We start from the raw sequence: 20082 nt of genomic DNA, 5'->3' as shown, positions 1-20082 counted from the left end.
TGAAACTTCGAAAAATCATAACTTCCTCATACGAAGTCAGATTTAGACGTTCTTTTTATGCACACTCTCGGTTTAATGTATTTTACGACATTCGTTTAGATCGATAATGCTAAATATCACTCTAACATAAATTCACTTTTTACGTCGCGTTGTGTCGTGCTGGTTCTATCGCGAAACTTCGACAGGTCATAACTTCTTCGTTATAACTCGGATTTCAGCGTTCTTTATATGTACAGAATCCTTGTAACATATACTACAACTTAATTAAGATTATTCCTTCAAAATAATCTTCCATCAAAAAGTCATTTTTGACGCTTATCGTCCCTAAATTGACTAGCCCGGATCTATGGGCGTTACACCCCACCACCCCCCCACCCCAAAAAAAACATGAGAAATCTCGAAAAAGGTGGGGTATGAACTCACCTTGAGTGGTTTTGTTGGTTGATTTGAAGAGGTGTTGAGAAGTTTTTCAAGCCTAAATACTTGAATGGAGTTGATGAACTTCCTTGAGAATAATGTTATCCTAAGGTTTTAACACATTTAAAGTGTGTAAATGGAATGATCTAAACATAAGAGTGTAAAGGATGCTAAGAAGTCTTGAATTTACTTACCAAACTGATATGTGCATATTTAGTGTGTATTTAGTATAGTTTATTATTCATATATTAGCTAAATTGTTGCATACTATGGACAAAAGGTACTTAAAAGTGTTAAATTGTGTTTTTCAGTCCAAAGATGAAGTTCGGAAGCGAAAGGAAGCAAGAGAAGCGGTTGAGAGCTCAAGAGTGGAAAGAAGAAAGAAAGCAGCCAAAATAAGGCTTCTACTCGTCGAGTTATTTCTTGACTCGACGAGTCCGGTCACGGATTCAGAGAGATAAGCATTCGGAAGTCAAGACAGTTATCAGGTTACGACTAATGTGAGAGGGACTCGACGAGTCGCCATATGACTCGACGAGTCGGTATGCATATATAAAGATAACTCTTTAATGCGAAAAGGGGAGAATTCTGGGAAATTTCAAAGGTGTTAAGCTGCGAATAAGAAGCCAGAAGAACCCTAAAAGTCGACCAAAGAAGCTAGAATCCAATTCCGGGAGTAATTAAGGCGTAATTTCATCATTCTACTTAATTCTCTTGTTTTGTCAATATGATTAAGCAACTTGAACTTATTTGTTTGCTGTTATTCACCTTAGTTATGAACTAATTTCTTTATACTTCTGTTTGGGGATACAAAGTTGACAATATGGTTTGATTGATTGGTAGGATTAATTCTAAGTTGGTGATTAATTGTTATTTTAGCTTGCTAAAGAACCTTGTGTATGAATGATAATTTATTTTCTGTTAATAGGAAGATAGTTAATTAGCATGAACATCTATTAATTATCGACCTCATATGATAAGTGACCACTAAATCATATGTCTAGGATTAATGAATATGAAACTAGGATTAATAAGTAAATTGAGTAAATTCATGTGCAAGCTTGTAAGATGACTATTGAACAAGAGGTTAATTAAAGATAATAATTTAATTAGCTATTGCAAGTCTAACTTAACCCGAATAATTAATCTAGTAAATATAATTAAGTTAAGCAATTGGCCACTGTTTGAATTAGTTTATTTGCTAAGGATTAGGGTAGTGAACACAACTTAATCACTTGAATCGGTAACCAACGAAAGAATTAATCCATTGCACTATTACCTTAAAAACAACCATAAAGTTAACCGAGTTGAACTAAACAGAAGTTTCTTTCCCATTATTGAATCTAGTCAATTTGTTCTTTTCTAGCCTTGCATTAGTTTTGTTTAATAAGTTTCTAGTCTTGTAAAACTAGAGAAAAACCCTTATTTGCTAAAGTAATTTAGATAGAATTAGTTTTTAATTTAATTTGCCGTTCCCTGTGTTCGATACCCTGCTTATTTAGCTATACCACAATTGATAGGTTCACTGCCTTTTGTGTGTTATTTGATAATTAAAGTAGGATTAAAACTAAGTGAGTTTTACACACATCAAGTTTTTGGCGCCGTTGCCGGGGAACGGTTCTAAAATTAGCATTAAATTCTAATTCAATCGACCCTTTGTGTAAGATTCATCTTACGCAAAGTTAATTTCTGTTCAATTTTTTTTTGTTTAAGTAAAAAAAAAAAAAAAAAAAAAAAAAAAAAAAAAAAAAAAAACTGATTTTCACGTGAACTCGCCGAGTGCTTTCGCCCCGACTCGGCGAGTCTGACGCTGAATCAGATTAAATTTTTGTTCTTTTTTACGCGTTCTGTTTTGTTTTAAGTTGCAGTTAGTTCATGACCCGAGGATCTTCTACACCTCTAATTCCGCCTCTTGAAGATCCGGAAACCGCATTAAGAAGAAACAAGGGCAAAACCGTTGGAGAAACCACCTCTTCAAAGAACTCACCACTCAAAAACTTCAAATCCGTGTTTGGCAAGAAGAGGAGCAGCAAAGCAGGAGCATCCAGTGCGTCGTTGTCAACCGAAGATCCGATCCCGAAAGACACCGAATACGAGACCGAAGAAGAAAGCGAGCACACATCCGATATTGAAGAAGACTTAGCCACCGCAATGGCTAATATTGACGAGATCCCCATGGGGGAGTGGAAGAAAAGGATGCGTGATGACACCGGCCCGGGACTTGTGCAACCCGCAATCCCCGCTACCGCTACGTTCGAACTAAAGGGCCATATTCTCGCTCAACTCAAGGAGATACCATTTTACGGGAGAGATCATGAAGACACCTATAAGCACTTAGATGAAGTAAATGACGTGGCGGATTACTTCAATGTACCTAATGTGCCCCGCGAGGTCCAGCTACTACGCATGCTTCCTGTCACGTTCAAAGGAGCTGCAAAGGATTGGTTGAAGTCACTCCCTCCCGGATCGGTCACCACATGGGCAAAAATGAAAGAAGAGTTCATTGACCATTTCTGCCCACCTTCCAAGATAGCCAAGTTAAAGAAAGCCATTGCCAACTTCGAGCAACAACCCGGAGAATCTCTTTATGAAGCTTGGGAAAGGTACAAGAGCCTACTTAGAAATTACCCACACCATGATCTAAATAGCCAACAGGAGGTCTCCATCTTTTATGATGGAGTAAATGTCACCACAAGGCAACTACTCGATTCACAAGGCCCGCTCACCCGAAAGCCACCTCCGGAAATAAAGGAATTGATTGAAGAATTCTCTAAGCATTCTAGAGAATACCACAACCTGAGGAATGAAGTGAGTCGCGGAGCAGTAAATTCGGTAAACGATGGTATGGCGGCGGTGATAGCGAAACTCGATAGCCTAGACCGAAGAATGACGAAAATGGATCAAACGATCCATGCTATTAGAGTTGGATGTGAATATTGTGGCGGTCCCCATCTTATTAAGGAATGTGATCGAGATGAGAATGGAAATAAGAAAGCTCAAGTATGCTACTCTAGCGGCGATAGATATGATGAAGACTGGAGGAAACCGAAGAAGGAGTGGCTCCCATACGAAGAGTACAGAAAGGCTAAGGAAGAAAAATATAAGCAGAGGGAGAGGGGTTATTATCAAAAGGAGGAACCGGTGACGGACAAGAAGACGAACTTAGAAGACATACTTACAAAATTCATAAGCGCGTCCGAGAAAAGGCATAATGATCACGATGTAGCAATGCAAGAAACCAGGAACATGTTGAGGAATCAGCAAGCTTCCATTCTCAACATTGAGAAACAGCTGGGACAGCTTGCACATCAAGTGAATGAAAGAAGACCGGGTCAACTTCCGAGCAACACCCAACCCAATCCAAGGAACGAGAACGTGAGCGTTATAACCTCCAGCAGTGAAGAAAAAGTGGCAGAAACACTAAGGGTTTCCAAAGGGAAGGCAGAAAAGGAAGAAGAACCAGAACGAGAAGAACTCGATCCGACTCGCCGAGTTACCAAAATGGACTCGACGAGTCCAGTCGGGAAGGATAAAAATGCAAGTTTTCTGAAGACATACAACCCTCCTTTGCCATACCCATCCAGAGCCATTCCTTCAGAAAAAGTTCAAGCCTATAGAACCTTCATGGAGCATGTTAAAGCCTTACAAGTCAATATGCCATTCGTGGACACAATGCTCCAAACTCCCAAATACTTTAACTTGCTTAAGGGTTTGTTTGCTGCCAGGAAAGATCTTGCTGAAGTCGCGGAGAAATTGATGAGTGAGCTACCTGAGAAGAAGGGTGATCCGGGTAATATAGTAATCCCGTGCCAATTTGGCAATGATGTTTCCACACGAGCTTTGGCTGATTCAGGGGCAAGCATTAATTTGATGCCCTATTCATTCTTTAAGAAGCTAAATTTACCAGCGCCAAAGCCGGTAAATATGAGAATCCATTTGGCAAATAAAACAATTATTCATCCACAAGGCATATGTGAAAATCTCCTTATCAAAGTAGACAAGTTTATCTTCCCAGTAGACTTTGTGGTGGTGGAGATGAAAGAAGACCCCGAAATACCAATTATTTTGGGCAGAACATTCTTAAACACCGCATGTGCCTTAATTGACATATCCGAGACTACTTTGACATTAAGAGTGGGTGATGAGTCGGTGATGTTTAAAGCAAATCCAGAGATCAAGCAAGAAGAAGAAAAGCGAGAAGAAATCTCATTTATCCAATTAGATGATGAGGTATTGCAAAAAGAGCTTGATATTTTATTAAAAGAAGACCCAAGTAAGTTCACACTACACTCAGAAGAAGTTTCAGATGCTGACAAAGACTTGGAGGAGCTAGAAAAGCTACTGGAAGGAGCCGACTCAGACAACGATCCAGAATTGATGAAACCCGACCCGACTCGCCGAGTCGACATAATGGACTCGACGAGTCCAGTTGATTTGGAGAAAAACTTAACTCAAGCTGATTTATTTGTTGACAGTTCTTCACATACCCTGGATTCAGTTACTGTGAGTGGTTCTTTGGAAGAACAATCTGCAGAAAAAGTAAAAGGAATGGAGGTCCAACACGCCAACGTGGCATGCCTTGATATGATGCCATTTGGAAAAGAGTCGAGCACAAAAGAGAATGAAGCCATAAATGGAAGCGGAGCGGAAGCTGATCACCAATTCACCACTAAACCTAAAGCACGGACCATCATGAAATATGAAGTCATTAAATTTAAAGAGAAGGATGTTCAAGAATTGGTGAAAAAGAAGAGGGTAAAGAAGAAGAAGAGGAAAAGAGAGGCCCAACCAGCTGAGGAAGATACAGCGAAAAAGAGAAGAGACGAATTGAAAAGGGCTTACAAGAAAAAGATTCACGCCTACAAGACCAAGTATAAACCACAAAAAGTGAGGCGTACATTCCCGATGCTTGAAGACGACAAAACGTAAATGGGAAGGAGTCTAGCTAATGACTCCTCAAAAAGAAGCGCTTGGCGGGAGGCAACCCGTTCAATAGAGTTTGCTTTCTTTTACTTTTTAGTCTTCTTTTTATTTTTCGTTTTATTTTCCATTCGTTTTTATTCTTAAATCTTCTAAATCATCGGGCATGTCTGCTTGAGAGTTGCATAGCTTAAGTGTGGGGTGAAATGATTCATAATAAACAGAAAATTTTTGAAAAATATGCAAATTTTTAAATGACTCGCCGAGTCTGACCACGACTCGACGAGTCCACATGGATTCCAGAAAAGCATTTAACTTCGCGACCAGACTCGGCGAGTCTAACCACAACTCGACGAGTCGGTCTTATTTACAGAAAAAAAATTAATTTCGAAATTACTTTTACATCTGGTAAATAGGGTTTTAACCCTAAAAATTCAATTTCAACATCACACTCGCCGGATACCCCCATTCGCAAACACTCTCAAGCATTCAAAGAAATCTTCAAATCTTCTTCAATTTCTCAAGGTTTAAACTCAAAAGGTAACAACTTTCTTCTTGATTTCTAAAGAAAATGAGAGTATAAGGCCATCTATGCCTGCAATTGCATGTAAAAAACCCGTTTTTGAAAAATAATGAAATTCTAGGGTTTCGATTTTTCATGAATATTGTTGTTTTGAATGCTTAGTTTGACCTTATTACTTAGTAGGAAGTCCTTGAACAAAAACCCTTGACAGAAATTACAAGTTTTAAGGTCCAATTTCATGCGACCCGTCGACTGACTCGTGCAGGTTACGTGACTCGTCGAGTCAGGCATGGACTCGACGAGTCCAGTCGATTTACAGAAACCTTCCAGTTTTTAATTATTTTCTGTGTTTCTGGGTTTTGTGTGTTTACTATGCAGAAATCATGTTCAGAAGAGGACAATCTTCAACTGGTAGCCAAGGGGAGTTTCCATGGTTAAACTTCCCGCAAATCGAATCCCCTTCAACAATGAGGAAGTGGAAGAAGAAGCTCTCCGACATTAAGAAGAAGGAGGTGTATGTACCGAACAGAATTGATTGGGAATGGCTGCAGAGCGTTCGCTATGAAGAAGAACTAGCTCCTTACCTTTTGAAGGAGTTCCAACATGAAGGCAACAGCATGGTGTGTGATGGGTGGAGCCGGGTCTTCCGCATTCAAGAACCGGTTTATTTGGAGCTATGTTTAGAGTTCTTTTCCACGGTATCTTTTCATGGGGGAGTGGATGTGTATCACCCGACGAGCTTTACTTTTTGTCTTGGGGGCGAGTATCGTCAATGCTCGGTGGTGGACCTTGCCTGCCGACTAGGGATATATGATCAACCCTTAGTGACAACAAACATCTTTCGGGCTTTCTTGGCAAACACTCATATGGCGTTCCCCGATGGAGTCACGAGCACGGGTTGGTGGAACACCATAGGAAACAAAGTCTACATCCCAAAGTCTGCACAAGAAGGGAGCATCCGATCCCCGACTCACCGCCTCATTCACCGCCTTATTTCCTCCACCATCAACCAAAGGAAAGACGATGACAAGGTCTCCAACCTTGATGTTTTCTACTTATGGAGCATAATAACACCCGGCGTCTTTTGCAACATTCCATGGTGTATTGCTTCATACCTCTCAGCGGGTGCGGTCAAAGATCGCAAAACATCGCGCATCAATGGAGGCATGTTTGTCACCCGTTTGGCTAATTCATTCGGGTTGATGAACCGTGGTGCCTGGAACCTCATGACTTTGATCCCGACACCCCCATTTAATCCTATTCTTTTCCGCAGGGCCCGAATTATTGAAGACTATGGTGGTGGCCATTATGCCATTCCAAATGATGACCCGGTTGTTGGTCCCGATGCACCAGGAAGGAGGGTGAGACCGAGAAGGGAAAGGGATATGGAGGATGAGCCGCCGGTGATTCCGGTAGAGAATGAAGATGTACCAATGGATTGGTACAATGTAGAGATGAGGCGGATGCAAGACCAAATGGCGCGGGGGCTAAATTTTAGCAATCAATCCCACATACGACTTTTTGACCACTTCAATATTCCACATATTGATGGTGGGAATTATCCATATATTCCATCGTGGGACGAGAGGATTAGTGCACGCCATAGCGGAGCGGGAGGAAGTGGAGCCAATAACGATGATGAGGAGGATGAGAATTAATTTTTGTGTTTTTGTGTTTAAACAATTTGCATTTTTATTTTGTTTTATTTTTGGTGTGTATGCTTTAAGGTATTATTTTGTTTAATAGTTGTTTGCTTTAAGTATTTTCAGGATTGCATTTTGATTGCTTAGGATGAAGTAAAACATGGTTGTTTTTCGTGTGAGAGCGAGTCAAGGAAGCGAGTTTTTAACGTCAAAGTGTCAAGTCCGGTCCTAGGGGGTATGAGCAATTGAGTCCAAATGTGAGGAAGGGTTAAAGAAGTTTTTAGAAGCTAAAACAGTTGCAAAATACCAAGATTTTTCGTTCAGTGGCCTACTCGACGAGTGCACTAAGCAGACTCGCCGAGTCGCCTTGTATTTCTACATATTCTGAGAAGGCGCGCTGGTACTCGACGAGTCCATCATAAGACTCGACGAGTCGATCATCTTTTACACCGATGGACTGCTGATTTGATGCTGCTACTGGTCCCACTTGCTCGCTTATTCTTCCATTTCCTTTCTTGAAGATCTTACACTAATTTCCGCGTATTTGGAGCGACCCACATGAGTTTTGACACCCAAGGCATGGATGAGATGTTACCATGTCTAAAGTTGATTGAAGATGGAGCTTAACATGCGAGTGATCAACCTATCGACTGCTACCCCAGGGGAGTTTGTTCCAATTCTCTTCTTATTTTTATTGTTCTTTATCATGCATAATATGCAATGAGGGCATTGCATTACATAAGTGTGGGGTAGGGGGTTGGTTACATACTAGTCAATTTTTAAAAAATTATTATTTAGGATTTAATTAGAAAATTTTGGTAAAAAATAGGATTTCATGTTAGAATTGTGTTAATAATTGCATGAAGACCCAAATGTTTAGTTGAGCCTATATACGTTCTAGTGCATTTGTGGCCTCCTTATTCTAGTGAAATCATGAGACAAAAACACGACCTTGCTCGGCCTGAGGGATGCAATATGTTTAGCAGCCTAAACCTGAAATGTATCCAGGAAAATTTTTATCATTAGCCAATAAAGGTTGAGATTGAGCGCCCTTGCTTAAGCATGTAGGATTTGAGTGAAAAAAAAAGTGAGAAATACATGAAAAAAAAAGAAAAGAGAGAAAAAATTACAAGAAAAGTTATAAGAATTTTGGAGCATCAAAGTTAAGTATGAAGTTCAAAGATCAAAATTCCAAAAATCCAAAAAGTTGAAGATACCAAAAGCTAGTACAAGTTGGTGAATTCAAAGATATCAAAGATGAAATGTTCAAAGAAGTGAAGAATTCAAAGAATTCCATAGTGGTATCGAAAAGTTGTAATTTTCTAGAATATGTATGCTTGGGTTGCTGGATTAAAAATACCTTGAGGTTAAGAGGTTTTCTGAGGATGGATTCGGAGGGTTGCATAAAATGAGCATAGTTCGGGGTGAGTGGGTGAATGTTTATGAGGATTGTGAGTATTTGGAATATGGGGGGTTCTTTAGGAAAAATTTTAGACACAAATGCATGCGTTGCGGTCTTGGCATAATGGCTGGGTTGGATTGGAGTTATTATATGTGATTCTAATATGATTAAAATTCAGTTTTGCTTGAGGGCAAGCAAAAGACAAGTGTGGGGTATTTTGATATGTGCATATTTAGTGTGTATTTAGTATAGTTTATTATTCATATATTAGCTAAATTGTTGCATACTATGGACAAAAGGTACTTAAAAGTGTTAAATTGTGTTTTTCAGTCCAAAGATGAAGTTCGGAAGCGAAAGGAAGCAAGAGAAGCGGTTGAGAGCTCAAGAGTGGAAAGAAGAAAGAAAGCAGCCAAAATAAGGCTTCTACTCGTCGAGTTATTTCTTGACTCGACGAGTCCGGTCGCGGATTCAGAGAGATAAGCATTCGGAAGTCAAGACAGTTATCAGGTTACGACTAATGTGAGAGGGACTCGACGAGTCGCCATATGACTCGACGAGTCGGTATGCATATATAAAGATAACTCTTTAATGCGAAAATGGGAGAATTCTGGGAAATTTCAAAGGTGTTAAGCTGCGAATAAGAAGCCAGAAGAACCCTAGAAGTCGACCAAAGAAGCTAGAATCCAATTCCGGGAGTAATTAAGGCGTAATTTCATCATTCTACTTAATTCTCTTGTTTTGTCAATATGATTAAGCAACTTGAACTTATTTGTTTGCTGTTATTCACCTTAGTTATGAACTAATTTCTTTATACTTCTGTTTGGGGATACAAAGTTGACAATATGGTTTGATTGATTGGTAGGATTAATTCTAAGTTGGTGATTAATTGTTATTTTAGCTTGCTAAAGAACCTTGTGTATGAATGATAATTTATTTTCTGTTAATAGGAAGATAGTTAATTAGCATGAACATCTATTAATTATCGACCTCATATGATAAGTGACCACTAAATCATATGTCTAGGATTAATGAATATGAAACTAGGATTAATAAGTAAATTGAGTAAATTCATGTGCAAGCTTGTAAGATGACTATTGAACAAGAGGTTAATTAAAGATAATAATTTAATTAGCTATTGCAAGTCTAACTTAACCCGAATAATTAATCTAGTAAATATAATTAAGTTAAGCAATTGGCCACTGTTTGAATTAGTTTATTTGCTAAGGATTAGGGTAGTGAACACAACTTAATCACTTGAATCGGTAACCAACGAAAGAATTAATCCATTGCACTATTACCTTAAAAACAACCATAAAGTTAACCGAGTTGAACTAAACAGAAGTTTCTTTCCCATTATTGAATCTAGTCAATTTGTTCTTTTCTAGCCTTGCATTAGTTTTGTTTAATAAGTTTCTAGTCTTGTAAAACTAGAGAAAAACCCTTATTTGCTAAAGTAATTTAGATAGAATTAGTTTTTAATTTAATTTGCCGTTCCCTGTGTTCGATACCCTGCTTATTTAGCTATACCACAATTGATAGGTTCACTGCCTTTTGTGTGTTATTTGATAATTAAAGTAGGATTAAAACTAAGTGAGTTTTACACACATCACAAACCTAAGAAGAATGCTTGAAGAAATAAGCCTCTTAATGCTTGGAAGTCGACCTCTTGAGAGCAATGGAGTTTCACAGTAAGTAGAATGGAATTGTGGTATGTGAGGGAGTGGTTTTTGTCCATAATAAAAGGATGGAGATGATAAGATGTGTGTTTGGTTAACTGGAGGTTAAGGCATTGTTATTTGGTGGTTATTACGCGGTTTACTGTGATTGTATTGGAAACGAGTGAGCTTTCAACTCCTAAAGTCAACGTTTCTTGTCTTATCCTCATCCATGACCGCAAACACTTCTAAATACTTTATCATGACCGTAATAATACATGATTTCGGTCCTAGACTTGATTCCACTAATTGATTTCGATCCTAGGCCTTTTCCCATGGTGTTTTCGGCCTTAGTGGATCTTTAATGTGTGTTTTCGGCCCTAGTGGGCTTGCTTGGGGTTGATTTCAGTCTTAACACTTCCTAGGCATTATGATTTCGGTCTTGAGTAATATAGATCACAAGGATGATGGCCTTAGAACTCAAGAATTCAAGGTCCTTGCATAAATACATGTTGTTATGTTAAAACTATTTGATTCTTGTTTGATTTGCATGAACTTTCCAAGGCTTAATTCAACATGAATTTCCAAGTGTATATTATCTTTAATCATACAAATGGTGCCCTCTTGGTTTTCAAATAACATTATTGCATCAAGTTACATAGATATACATTGTGGATACACTTATACACAAGACCCCTTAGACTTTGTTTGACCCAAAATTTTCTAGTTGTCACTATCCCCCAAAATACCACATACCATACATACAATGAGCCTTTCCCGACAACCATCAAGCCACGCCCATAATAGATCTATCAGGTAACATGCGATGGGCCCCACCCAACACACTCATCAGGCCTCGCCTGGTATACATACAATACATGGAAGAGTCACAAAGACATCTAGCATACTATAACATAATCCAAATGGGCCGGCATTGGTGCCTTCGAACCACAAGTACTGTGAGAAGACGCACCTGAATCACAAAGTCGACTACCACACAACTCAAAATCGTGCCGACCATAGCTAACTGCTCTCCTGCCAAAAGATAGGTGCAAAACACCTCTTAACAATTCACACAAGGCAAACCCTAAGTCTTCCTTCTAAAAATATAGATTAACCAAAAAGTCAACCCATACCAAAAGTCAATGACCAGAGTTGACTTTAGCTGACCGCCATGTCGTGGCCCACATACGACCAAATAGTCAGGAAAATCCCATCCGCCACACTAGGGTGACCTAGGACCATGCTGTAGTAGCCGAGGTTCCAACAACTTAATATATTAACCTGTTTTCTTCGATTCTATGAGCTCCAAAGCTCAGATCTGGTCCAAAATGTGATCTACCAGGATAAAGTTTCTAACTTTATCCACTAGGACCATCCAAAAGGTCCAAAACCCAAATTTCTAAGCCCCAAAAGGCTTAATAATGCAAGAACTTAGCCAATAAACACTTATTCCATAGATTCCGAAGTCCATCCTTTCCAGAAGTGATTCTAGCACCAAACATAACCTAAAAGTTGGTGCTTTATATACATGCATGTCCAATGCATGTTTTGAACCCATATTAGGTCAAAATGAGGGTTTATGACCTAAATCTCATGCATGGATTGCAAACCCAAACCCAACTCCAGATCCGAGGCACAAATTACACCAAATGCCCTGGAGATTCATAAAGTTGCAAACTTTAAGAGATCTCACCATCCCAACTAACAAGAACAAGAAGTTTATGGGAAAAAACTTGAGATCTAGCAACCTAGCATGATAAAAATCGAGTCTTGGACACTTACAAAGGTCCAGAAGAGTGTTAAGGTGAAGAATAGAGACTTGCTTGCTTGATCTTTGCTTCCTTCTTCCTTCTCTTTCCTTCTTTAGCTTCAAGGAATACCAAAACTAACTCAATAATGGAGGAAAGTGGTTAGGATTTTCTTTTGGGATTGAGGGGGCTGATGGAGGCTGAGGATGAGCAAACCCTAGCCTCCCCATTCCTTAAATAGGGAGCAAACCCGTAAAAATAAGGTTTTTAAATCATCCGTCCACCACGTCATGGCCAATACTTCCATGTCGTGGTGGCTTAAATGAAACATGCGAAACCTTCTCGCCTCGCCACATCGTGGTGGTACCTCCACCACGTCGTGGCAATCCTCAAAATTATAATTTAAATACAAATAGAGTACCTTAAGATTTGGGTGTTACAACTCTCCCCCAGTTAAGTTAGATTTTTTACTCGAAATCACTCCTTACTACCTTACAAATGCCCGACAACCTGGACGATAATCCCACAACCCCGATATAGACTGAGAAGTTGACTCATACATATAACAACCTTCCAAAACTATAATCGAACCCAACCTTATCAAGGCTCTCATACCCTAACGACGAACAAATCCTTACCCCACTAGCGTTAACCACTAAAGAATAACCATCACTACTCTTCCCGAAAATGGAATCCCAAAACCTTGTCTGACTTCCCGATAGACAGACCATTTAGAATCACTGCCAAATCGACTGTACTTCGCAATCCAAACTGAGCATAAACCCTTCCGACCCTGGACTACCTTGTTGTTTCCACTGGTAGACAAAATCCCTGATCATTCATTTCTGTCGAAAACTTTTCACTTGATAACAAGGTGACTCCTAACATGGGTCTCAATCATGGGTACCATCTCAGACTCATCTTGTCGTAACATAACTATAATTCTAATGTAACCAAGACCTCCCTAGTCTTGTACTTACTAAGCTTCGTATGTGTTATGTGTTATGTGTATGAGGTATTTTGGGGAACTCACTAAGCTTCGTGCTTACCGTGTTATGTGTTTCAGGTTTTCTCAGGATCGCGGGAAGGCACCGACTTGATTATAAACACCAGAGAAAGAGTTATGTTTCGAGGATCCTGGATTATTAATCAAACAAACATGGAGTTGCGTTTTGTAAATTAAATAAATGAGATTTTTATAAAATGTGTTATGAGAATTATGTGATTTAAAAATGAAAAATTTGTTTGAAAATTTACGGTGTTACATGTTGAATTGGAGCTTTCACCTGATAAAATAAGGTAATGACAAATATGTTATTATATAATTTTATGCTTTAATAATCATATGTGATTAATGATATGTATTTATATAGTGTAATATATTATTAATTATATTTTAGGATTAAAAATCACATATGATTATAGAATTTAATATATATATATATATATATATATAGTTATATATTTCAATGCACAATCATGCATGATAAATATGATTATATGTTGTAATATATACTTAATCATATGTTATATTAGTTTAATCATTTATGATTAATCATATGCATTTATAATTTATAAAATAATAGTAATTATATATTAGGATGTATAATCATATATGATTATAGATCTTAATATATTAATAATTATATATTTCAATGTAGAATCACATATGATAAAATATGTGTTTGTACAGTGTCTTATGTGATTAATCATATATTGTACTATGTAATCATAAATGATTATACGTCTTAATTTATAGGTAATCATACTTGATACTGTTTAATCATGATTAATCATATGTATTTATAGATTGTAATATATGATTAATCATATTTTATGATGTATAATAATATATGATTATTTATACTAATTTTATGATGTATAATCATATATGATTATTTATACTAATCTATGATTACTATATATTTTAATTTGAAAACACATATGATAAGTTATATTTGTTTGTATAATGTCATATATGATTAATCACATATTATACTGTATAATCATATATGATTATACTATTTAATATATAATTAATCATATATTTAGATCTATGAACACATATGATAGATCATATGTTTTTTTTTAAACTGTTATATACGATTAATCAAATTTTATTATGTATAATCATATATGATTATACATCCTAATATATAATTAATCATAATTTATACTGTATAATAAGTTACAACATATAATCGTTTATGATTATGCATTGTAATATATTATTAATACAAGATCAGTTATGTTTTTTGTTTATGCATGTATAGAAAAAATTAGAATGAACTCTATAAATTGTAATGTAATATGTAATATTAAAACGAATTATTTGTACCTTCAATACAAATCGTATTTTGAGTTCTTCGTATTAATTTTCAGAAGTCAACAAAATTGAATCGATTTGTTCGTCGTTACAAGATGAATTGATTTCAGCTACAATAGTATCAGTTGCGATCGACTTGTCAATTTCTTTTGAAGTCGATATCATTTTGATTCAATTTTTAAATGCTCCGTTGCTCTCTTGAATTGCGTTGATGCATGCGATATGCTTGTTTCTTCGATTTGAGGATTATGTCTCGTATTTATGAAAATATGAAGTGACGCTCTGTTTCAATCGTTTTTTTTCGATTTGAAGATTGCGATTAGTTTGATAACAGATTCAGTAAAAATATGAACTTTAAGATGATATTGAATGATTTTTGAAGCTTGAATGATATGATTACGTGATTGATACTGAGAATCAATGATTTAGCGATAAGATAATTTTTAGAGAAGCAATATGTGCGCTTTCTTCTAAGTTGAGATTTACTGTTGTACACCTGCATCATTTAACAGTTGACGGAAGTTGACGTTAAGATCAATTGGTTGATGTTTAATCTCACAATCTATATTATATATATATATATATATATATATATATATATATATATATATATATATATATATATATATATATATATATATATATATATATATATATATATATATATATATAAAGGCTAGTCTAAAAACTAAAACCATATGGTTCACTATTTAAATAAAAAACATAGAAAAGAAAAATAGCAAAAAAATACTACTTGCGGGTTCGGATCAGGTCAAATCGTATAAGCAAAAAAAAAAAAAAAATTAAAGTTCTTACGATTATACCCTCTTATATCTTGATATAGTTTCACAATTGTATCATTACAAGTACTTTCTAAGACATTCTTGATTGAATTTCTAAAGCAAATAACAATTAACAAATAACAATCAAATAATCAAGTAACATTGAAAATTTGAAACAATATAAAAAAGCCTATTGTAAAATTAGGGAAAAAAACAATCAAAAAAGTGGAAAAAAGAATTCACTCTTAAGTTATTCAATATTAACAATAGTAACAATTAACAATCTTAAAAATTATATCAAATAAACGATGAAGCAAAAGTAAAAAAAAAAGACAAAAAAAAACCCTACAATGGATGCAATTAATGAATTAAACATATAGTGAAGGAATTTGTGATTTGTTGATCACTGATTAATGATCGCCGACAACTTTGATGCCCGTGAAATTAGAAATAAAATTTCTATATATTTTATTTAATGTTCACAAAATTAACAAAATTGAATAATTTACCGGTAATGTGCAATAGGATCCGCGATTGTGAATGAAAGATAAAACTTCATGTGCTCGTTAACAACATTACTTTTTTGGGATTCATGATTTACTTTTTTTTTAGTTTAATGTGTATTGGGTTATGCATATTAGATTTTATCCTAAAAATATTGGGCTATTAAAATATAAAATATAAAATATAAAATATGAGTTTTAAAAATCAAATTTATATATTTCTTTTTGCCAACAAATTAAGATGGTTTGGTTTTCATTTTCTAACGTATGTCACAATATTTTGATTATACATAACTTATTATAAAAAATAAAAAGAAAGGTGCTCAAGGAACCCACCATTAACGCATATAAACTTGCCAATATATATATATATATATATATATATATATATATATATATATATATATATATATATATATATATATATATATATATATATATATATATATATATATATATATATATATATATATATATAAAGCGGTTCTGGTAGGTATCCAACAGATATCGGTTCGAAAAATATGAGAATCAGAATCGTAACCGTTTAAGGCGGTTCCAATTTTGAAACCAATAGTTCTGGTAGCAGATACCTAGTTTCAATGTTCATCCCTAGTTAAAAAAATTCATAAGAGTTCTAAGAAAAAAAACTAGGGTTAAAATCAAATATAAAATGCATATAAGTTCCAAAATTTTCATGTGTTCTGATCCGGGATGCCCATAAGTGATTTAGGTATAACAATAGCCAGCACCAAAGAATTTGATCCGTCCCATCCGAATACAAGTGAATACAAGTGTGGGTTATTTTTTATTATTTAAACTTTGATATTTTTTGCTATTAGTATTATAAAAATCTAATTATATAGGAGTCTCATAGTTACCTAAAATTCTGATACATCAATAATTTCACAGATTTGACCCATCTCCATGACAACAAGCTATCTAGGATAGGATGGTAAAAGAATCTATTCATTGTACCGCCAAATCTATCTATATACATTAATCGTATTATTAGCCACATCAGGATCCATTTGCTAATGGTTTAAGTCATAATCTCATTGCTTCATCAATTGGGAATTGCCCATATTCGACAAAACTTTTACCCATTGACATGATGTTGATTTTATTGGAACTTGGAAGGTATGCAGAATAATAAAAAGGCTCTCTTCATACATAATTAAATAATTAATTGCATCTTCTATAGCATATTTTATGCATGAAATGAAATGATACACATTATATGATTGGCTTTGTACAGTATTTGTATTTGATGTACACCGGACACAAAATGATATGAATACCACAAATACTATAATTTTTTGTCACATCAAAAAAGTAAGAACAAAATATCTGACCTGTACAAAAAGAAAAAGATATGAATAACCCTAAAAACTTGGTTATTAATGGGTAATTCTATACCAAAACAATTACACGACTCGTTATTAATACTACCCAGTCTAATCTAATCATCCGATCCGGTGTAACAAAAACAGTGTTATTGAACCCATTGAGATATCATATCCTCATCATCTTTAACATATACATCAAATCATCATTACATCCTGTGGTCTAATTCACAAATTGTACCAAAATTGATACAAAAATAGAACATACTACTAGCTCTCATCTAGTGTGCCATACCTGCTGTAAAATGGTTCAAGATCTTCATAGACACTTAAACAAAAAACCCCAAGTAAATGGGCATGAGAGCAACAGCAGGTGCCAGATGGTTACCATTGTTGCTCCGCTCTGACTTTGGTGGCTTGGGGATCGGTTGTTTGGAGGCGGAAGTTGGTGGTGGTGGTGGAGGAGGAGACCGGAGAGTGGGTGATGAAGGGGGTGAGCGACGGGCAGTAGAACCTGCAATAATGTCGTGCTTTATGTTAACAAAATTGAAATTGATGACAACAAGATCCATGAAAGAATGGGAAGAAGATTTGGGAGATAAAATTGTCAATAGAAACCTGAACGGGGTTTTCTTGTGATGCTGATCAGAGGAGGTAGAGTTGTTGAACCTGAATCAAGAGAACACAAAATTATGGAACTGAAATTCACAAACACGAAATTGAAACAAAATGAACACCCAAATTGCAAGAAGAGGATCCAGACATGAAATAAACTATTTTGTTGTATTTGATCTTGAAAACACGGAATCAATATCTAAATTTCATGTAACGTTTCAAATAGTTGATTCAAAGGATATCATGGTCATTTTCTTTTGTTTCTTTCAGTCATCAAACTACAACATTGATACATGGATATGAATTTGTTCTTAACTCAAAATTTCAGATGAAAAATCCCGCCCTTGCTCCAGTCGATAACTTTCAAAAACCCTAGGTTCGTAATTTCTCAATTGGCTACAGTTTATACTTCGTAAATGCTGATAGAAATTGATTTTGCTATTTCACTGTGACTCGTCGAAACTTTCAGAAAAGAAAAAACGCACAAATAAAACGATGAAGATGAAAGAACAAAAACAGAGTCCGATATACCTGAACAGATCGACTGGAGAGATGTACTAGCATTATTCGCGTGGGAAGCTTGGGTATCATTGTTGAGTAGACATAGATCTGATAAGGAAAGCAGCTTGGAGGCGTTAAGAGGGAAACCGAGGAGCGTGTTCTGACGAACAAGATAACAGAGACATTCGGCTTTGCCGGAAGCAAAGGCTCCGTTGAAGATGTCGCAACATTGGGATGAAGGTTCGTCGGAGAGATCATTTGGCGGGGCGGATATGAAGGGAAGGCAAGGCGAGAAGGAGATGACGGAGTCGGCACAGCCTCCAGGCGGCGGCGAAGATGGAGGCGGCGTTACGTCGCTGGTGGTTATAAGAACAAGCGTCGAAGCGAGTAAGACGGTGACGATTGCGGAAACGTAGTGGACTAGGCTTTCAGTGTTCATGGCTGACGACGGTTATTTCTGTTAGAATCGGGATGACGTGATAATGGAGAGCCAGCGGATTCATCATTTTATTACCGAGTTTTATTTATTTAAAGCACTTGGAACCTTGGGGCTTCGGGCGTGACTCTTTGTTTTGCCACAATTTTCTCACTTGTTTAAATTGTTTTCTAAATGGCCCCTCATCTTTCCCATAGTTTTACTCTAGCATCGATCTTTTATAAGTACACAACGGTCACTCGTATTTTGCCATAATTTCTACATTGGCTTTTATCCTTCAAATATGTTAATTTCTTCCCAATTGTTTTGCCTCTCTTGTAGTATATACGCAGGATGACATACAAACTCCTAAGCTTGGTAGAAATGCACGATTTTACTTTTATTTGGATTTTAGATTTGCTAATACTGGATATCCAATTTTTTTTTTGTTTTTTTTTTTCGATTTTATCCTTTTATGTATTTTTGGTTTATTAAAGCTCATACATTTTATAGAAAAATTCGGATTTTTCTTTTTTATGGTTCATAAAAACCTTTAAATTTGGTTTTCTGGTTCATTAAAGCCTTTAAGTAAATGTTCGGTTTTACCGTGTAAATATGCAAAAATGGTAAAATCAAAAAAAAAAAGTTGTAAGTATCCGATATTAGTGAACCTAAAATCCACAAACGGTAATCTATTCATTTTTGTCAAACTAAAAGGCTTTTATGTCATTATTACAAAAGTTGGAAGAATATAAAACCATGTAAAAAAGATTTTATTTTATTTTTAATATTTTTACCCTTGAATAGTTTAGTTAAACCTTTGTTATTTCTCACTTATATGTAAGGTGATGTGTGTGTGTTTTTTCTAAATAAATAAATAAATAAACTTTTTTTAAAAAATTTATGTCTGCAGGTGAGAAGACATTTATGTTTGTATATTCTTGTAAAATGTTTGTCTTTTAAAAGTTTGAAGACCATAAACGTAAAATATTTATGTGCGTCGTCTTCTCTAAAAACACGGACCAAAATCTATATACAACAAAACATTTCCCGCAGACATATTATAGGCCATAAATTAGGATTAAATTCTTTTATATATAATTAAAGATGTTTTATTTCTTTTTCATTTTATATTTTTTTGAACGACTATAACTTAATTGATATATATATATATATATATATATATATATATATATATATATATATATATATATATATATATATATATATATATATATATATATATATATATATATATATATATATATGGGATGACTCCATTAAGA

General features: G+C 35.6%; 2 protein-coding genes across 2 annotated transcripts; one reads left to right on the top strand and one right to left on the bottom strand.

The window, feature by feature from the left end:
* The first annotated feature begins 4041 nt into the window (after nucleotides 1-4041).
* On the top strand, nucleotides 4042-6298 carry LOC111907067 (uncharacterized). The gene is made up of 4 exons (XM_052767802.1): nucleotides 4042-4335; nucleotides 4534-4690; nucleotides 4916-5145; nucleotides 6239-6298. The coding sequence occupies exons 1-4, from the start codon at nucleotides 4042-4044 to the stop codon at nucleotides 6296-6298; spliced, it is 741 nt and encodes a 246-aa protein (XP_052623762.1).
* A 10865-nt stretch (nucleotides 6299-17163) lies between these two features.
* Nucleotides 17164-18895, bottom strand: LOC111907062 (non-specific lipid transfer protein GPI-anchored 25). The gene is made up of 3 exons (XM_023902851.2): nucleotides 18412-18895; nucleotides 17884-17934; nucleotides 17164-17779 (listed from the first exon to the last, which is right to left on the bottom strand). Exons 1-3 carry the CDS (start codon nucleotides 18818-18820, stop codon nucleotides 17595-17597), a joined length of 645 nt encoding a protein of 214 aa, XP_023758619.1. The 5' UTR covers nucleotides 18821-18895; the 3' UTR covers nucleotides 17164-17594.
* Between the last annotated feature and the right edge of the window lie 1187 nt (nucleotides 18896-20082).

Source organism: Lactuca sativa, chromosome 9, assembly GCF_002870075.4.
Source record: "Lactuca sativa cultivar Salinas chromosome 9, Lsat_Salinas_v11, whole genome shotgun sequence".
NCBI lineage: Eukaryota > Viridiplantae > Streptophyta > Magnoliopsida > Asterales > Asteraceae > Lactuca > Lactuca sativa.
Note: the sequence above shows the minus strand (reverse complement) of the source record. Positions and strands in the feature narration are given on the sequence as shown.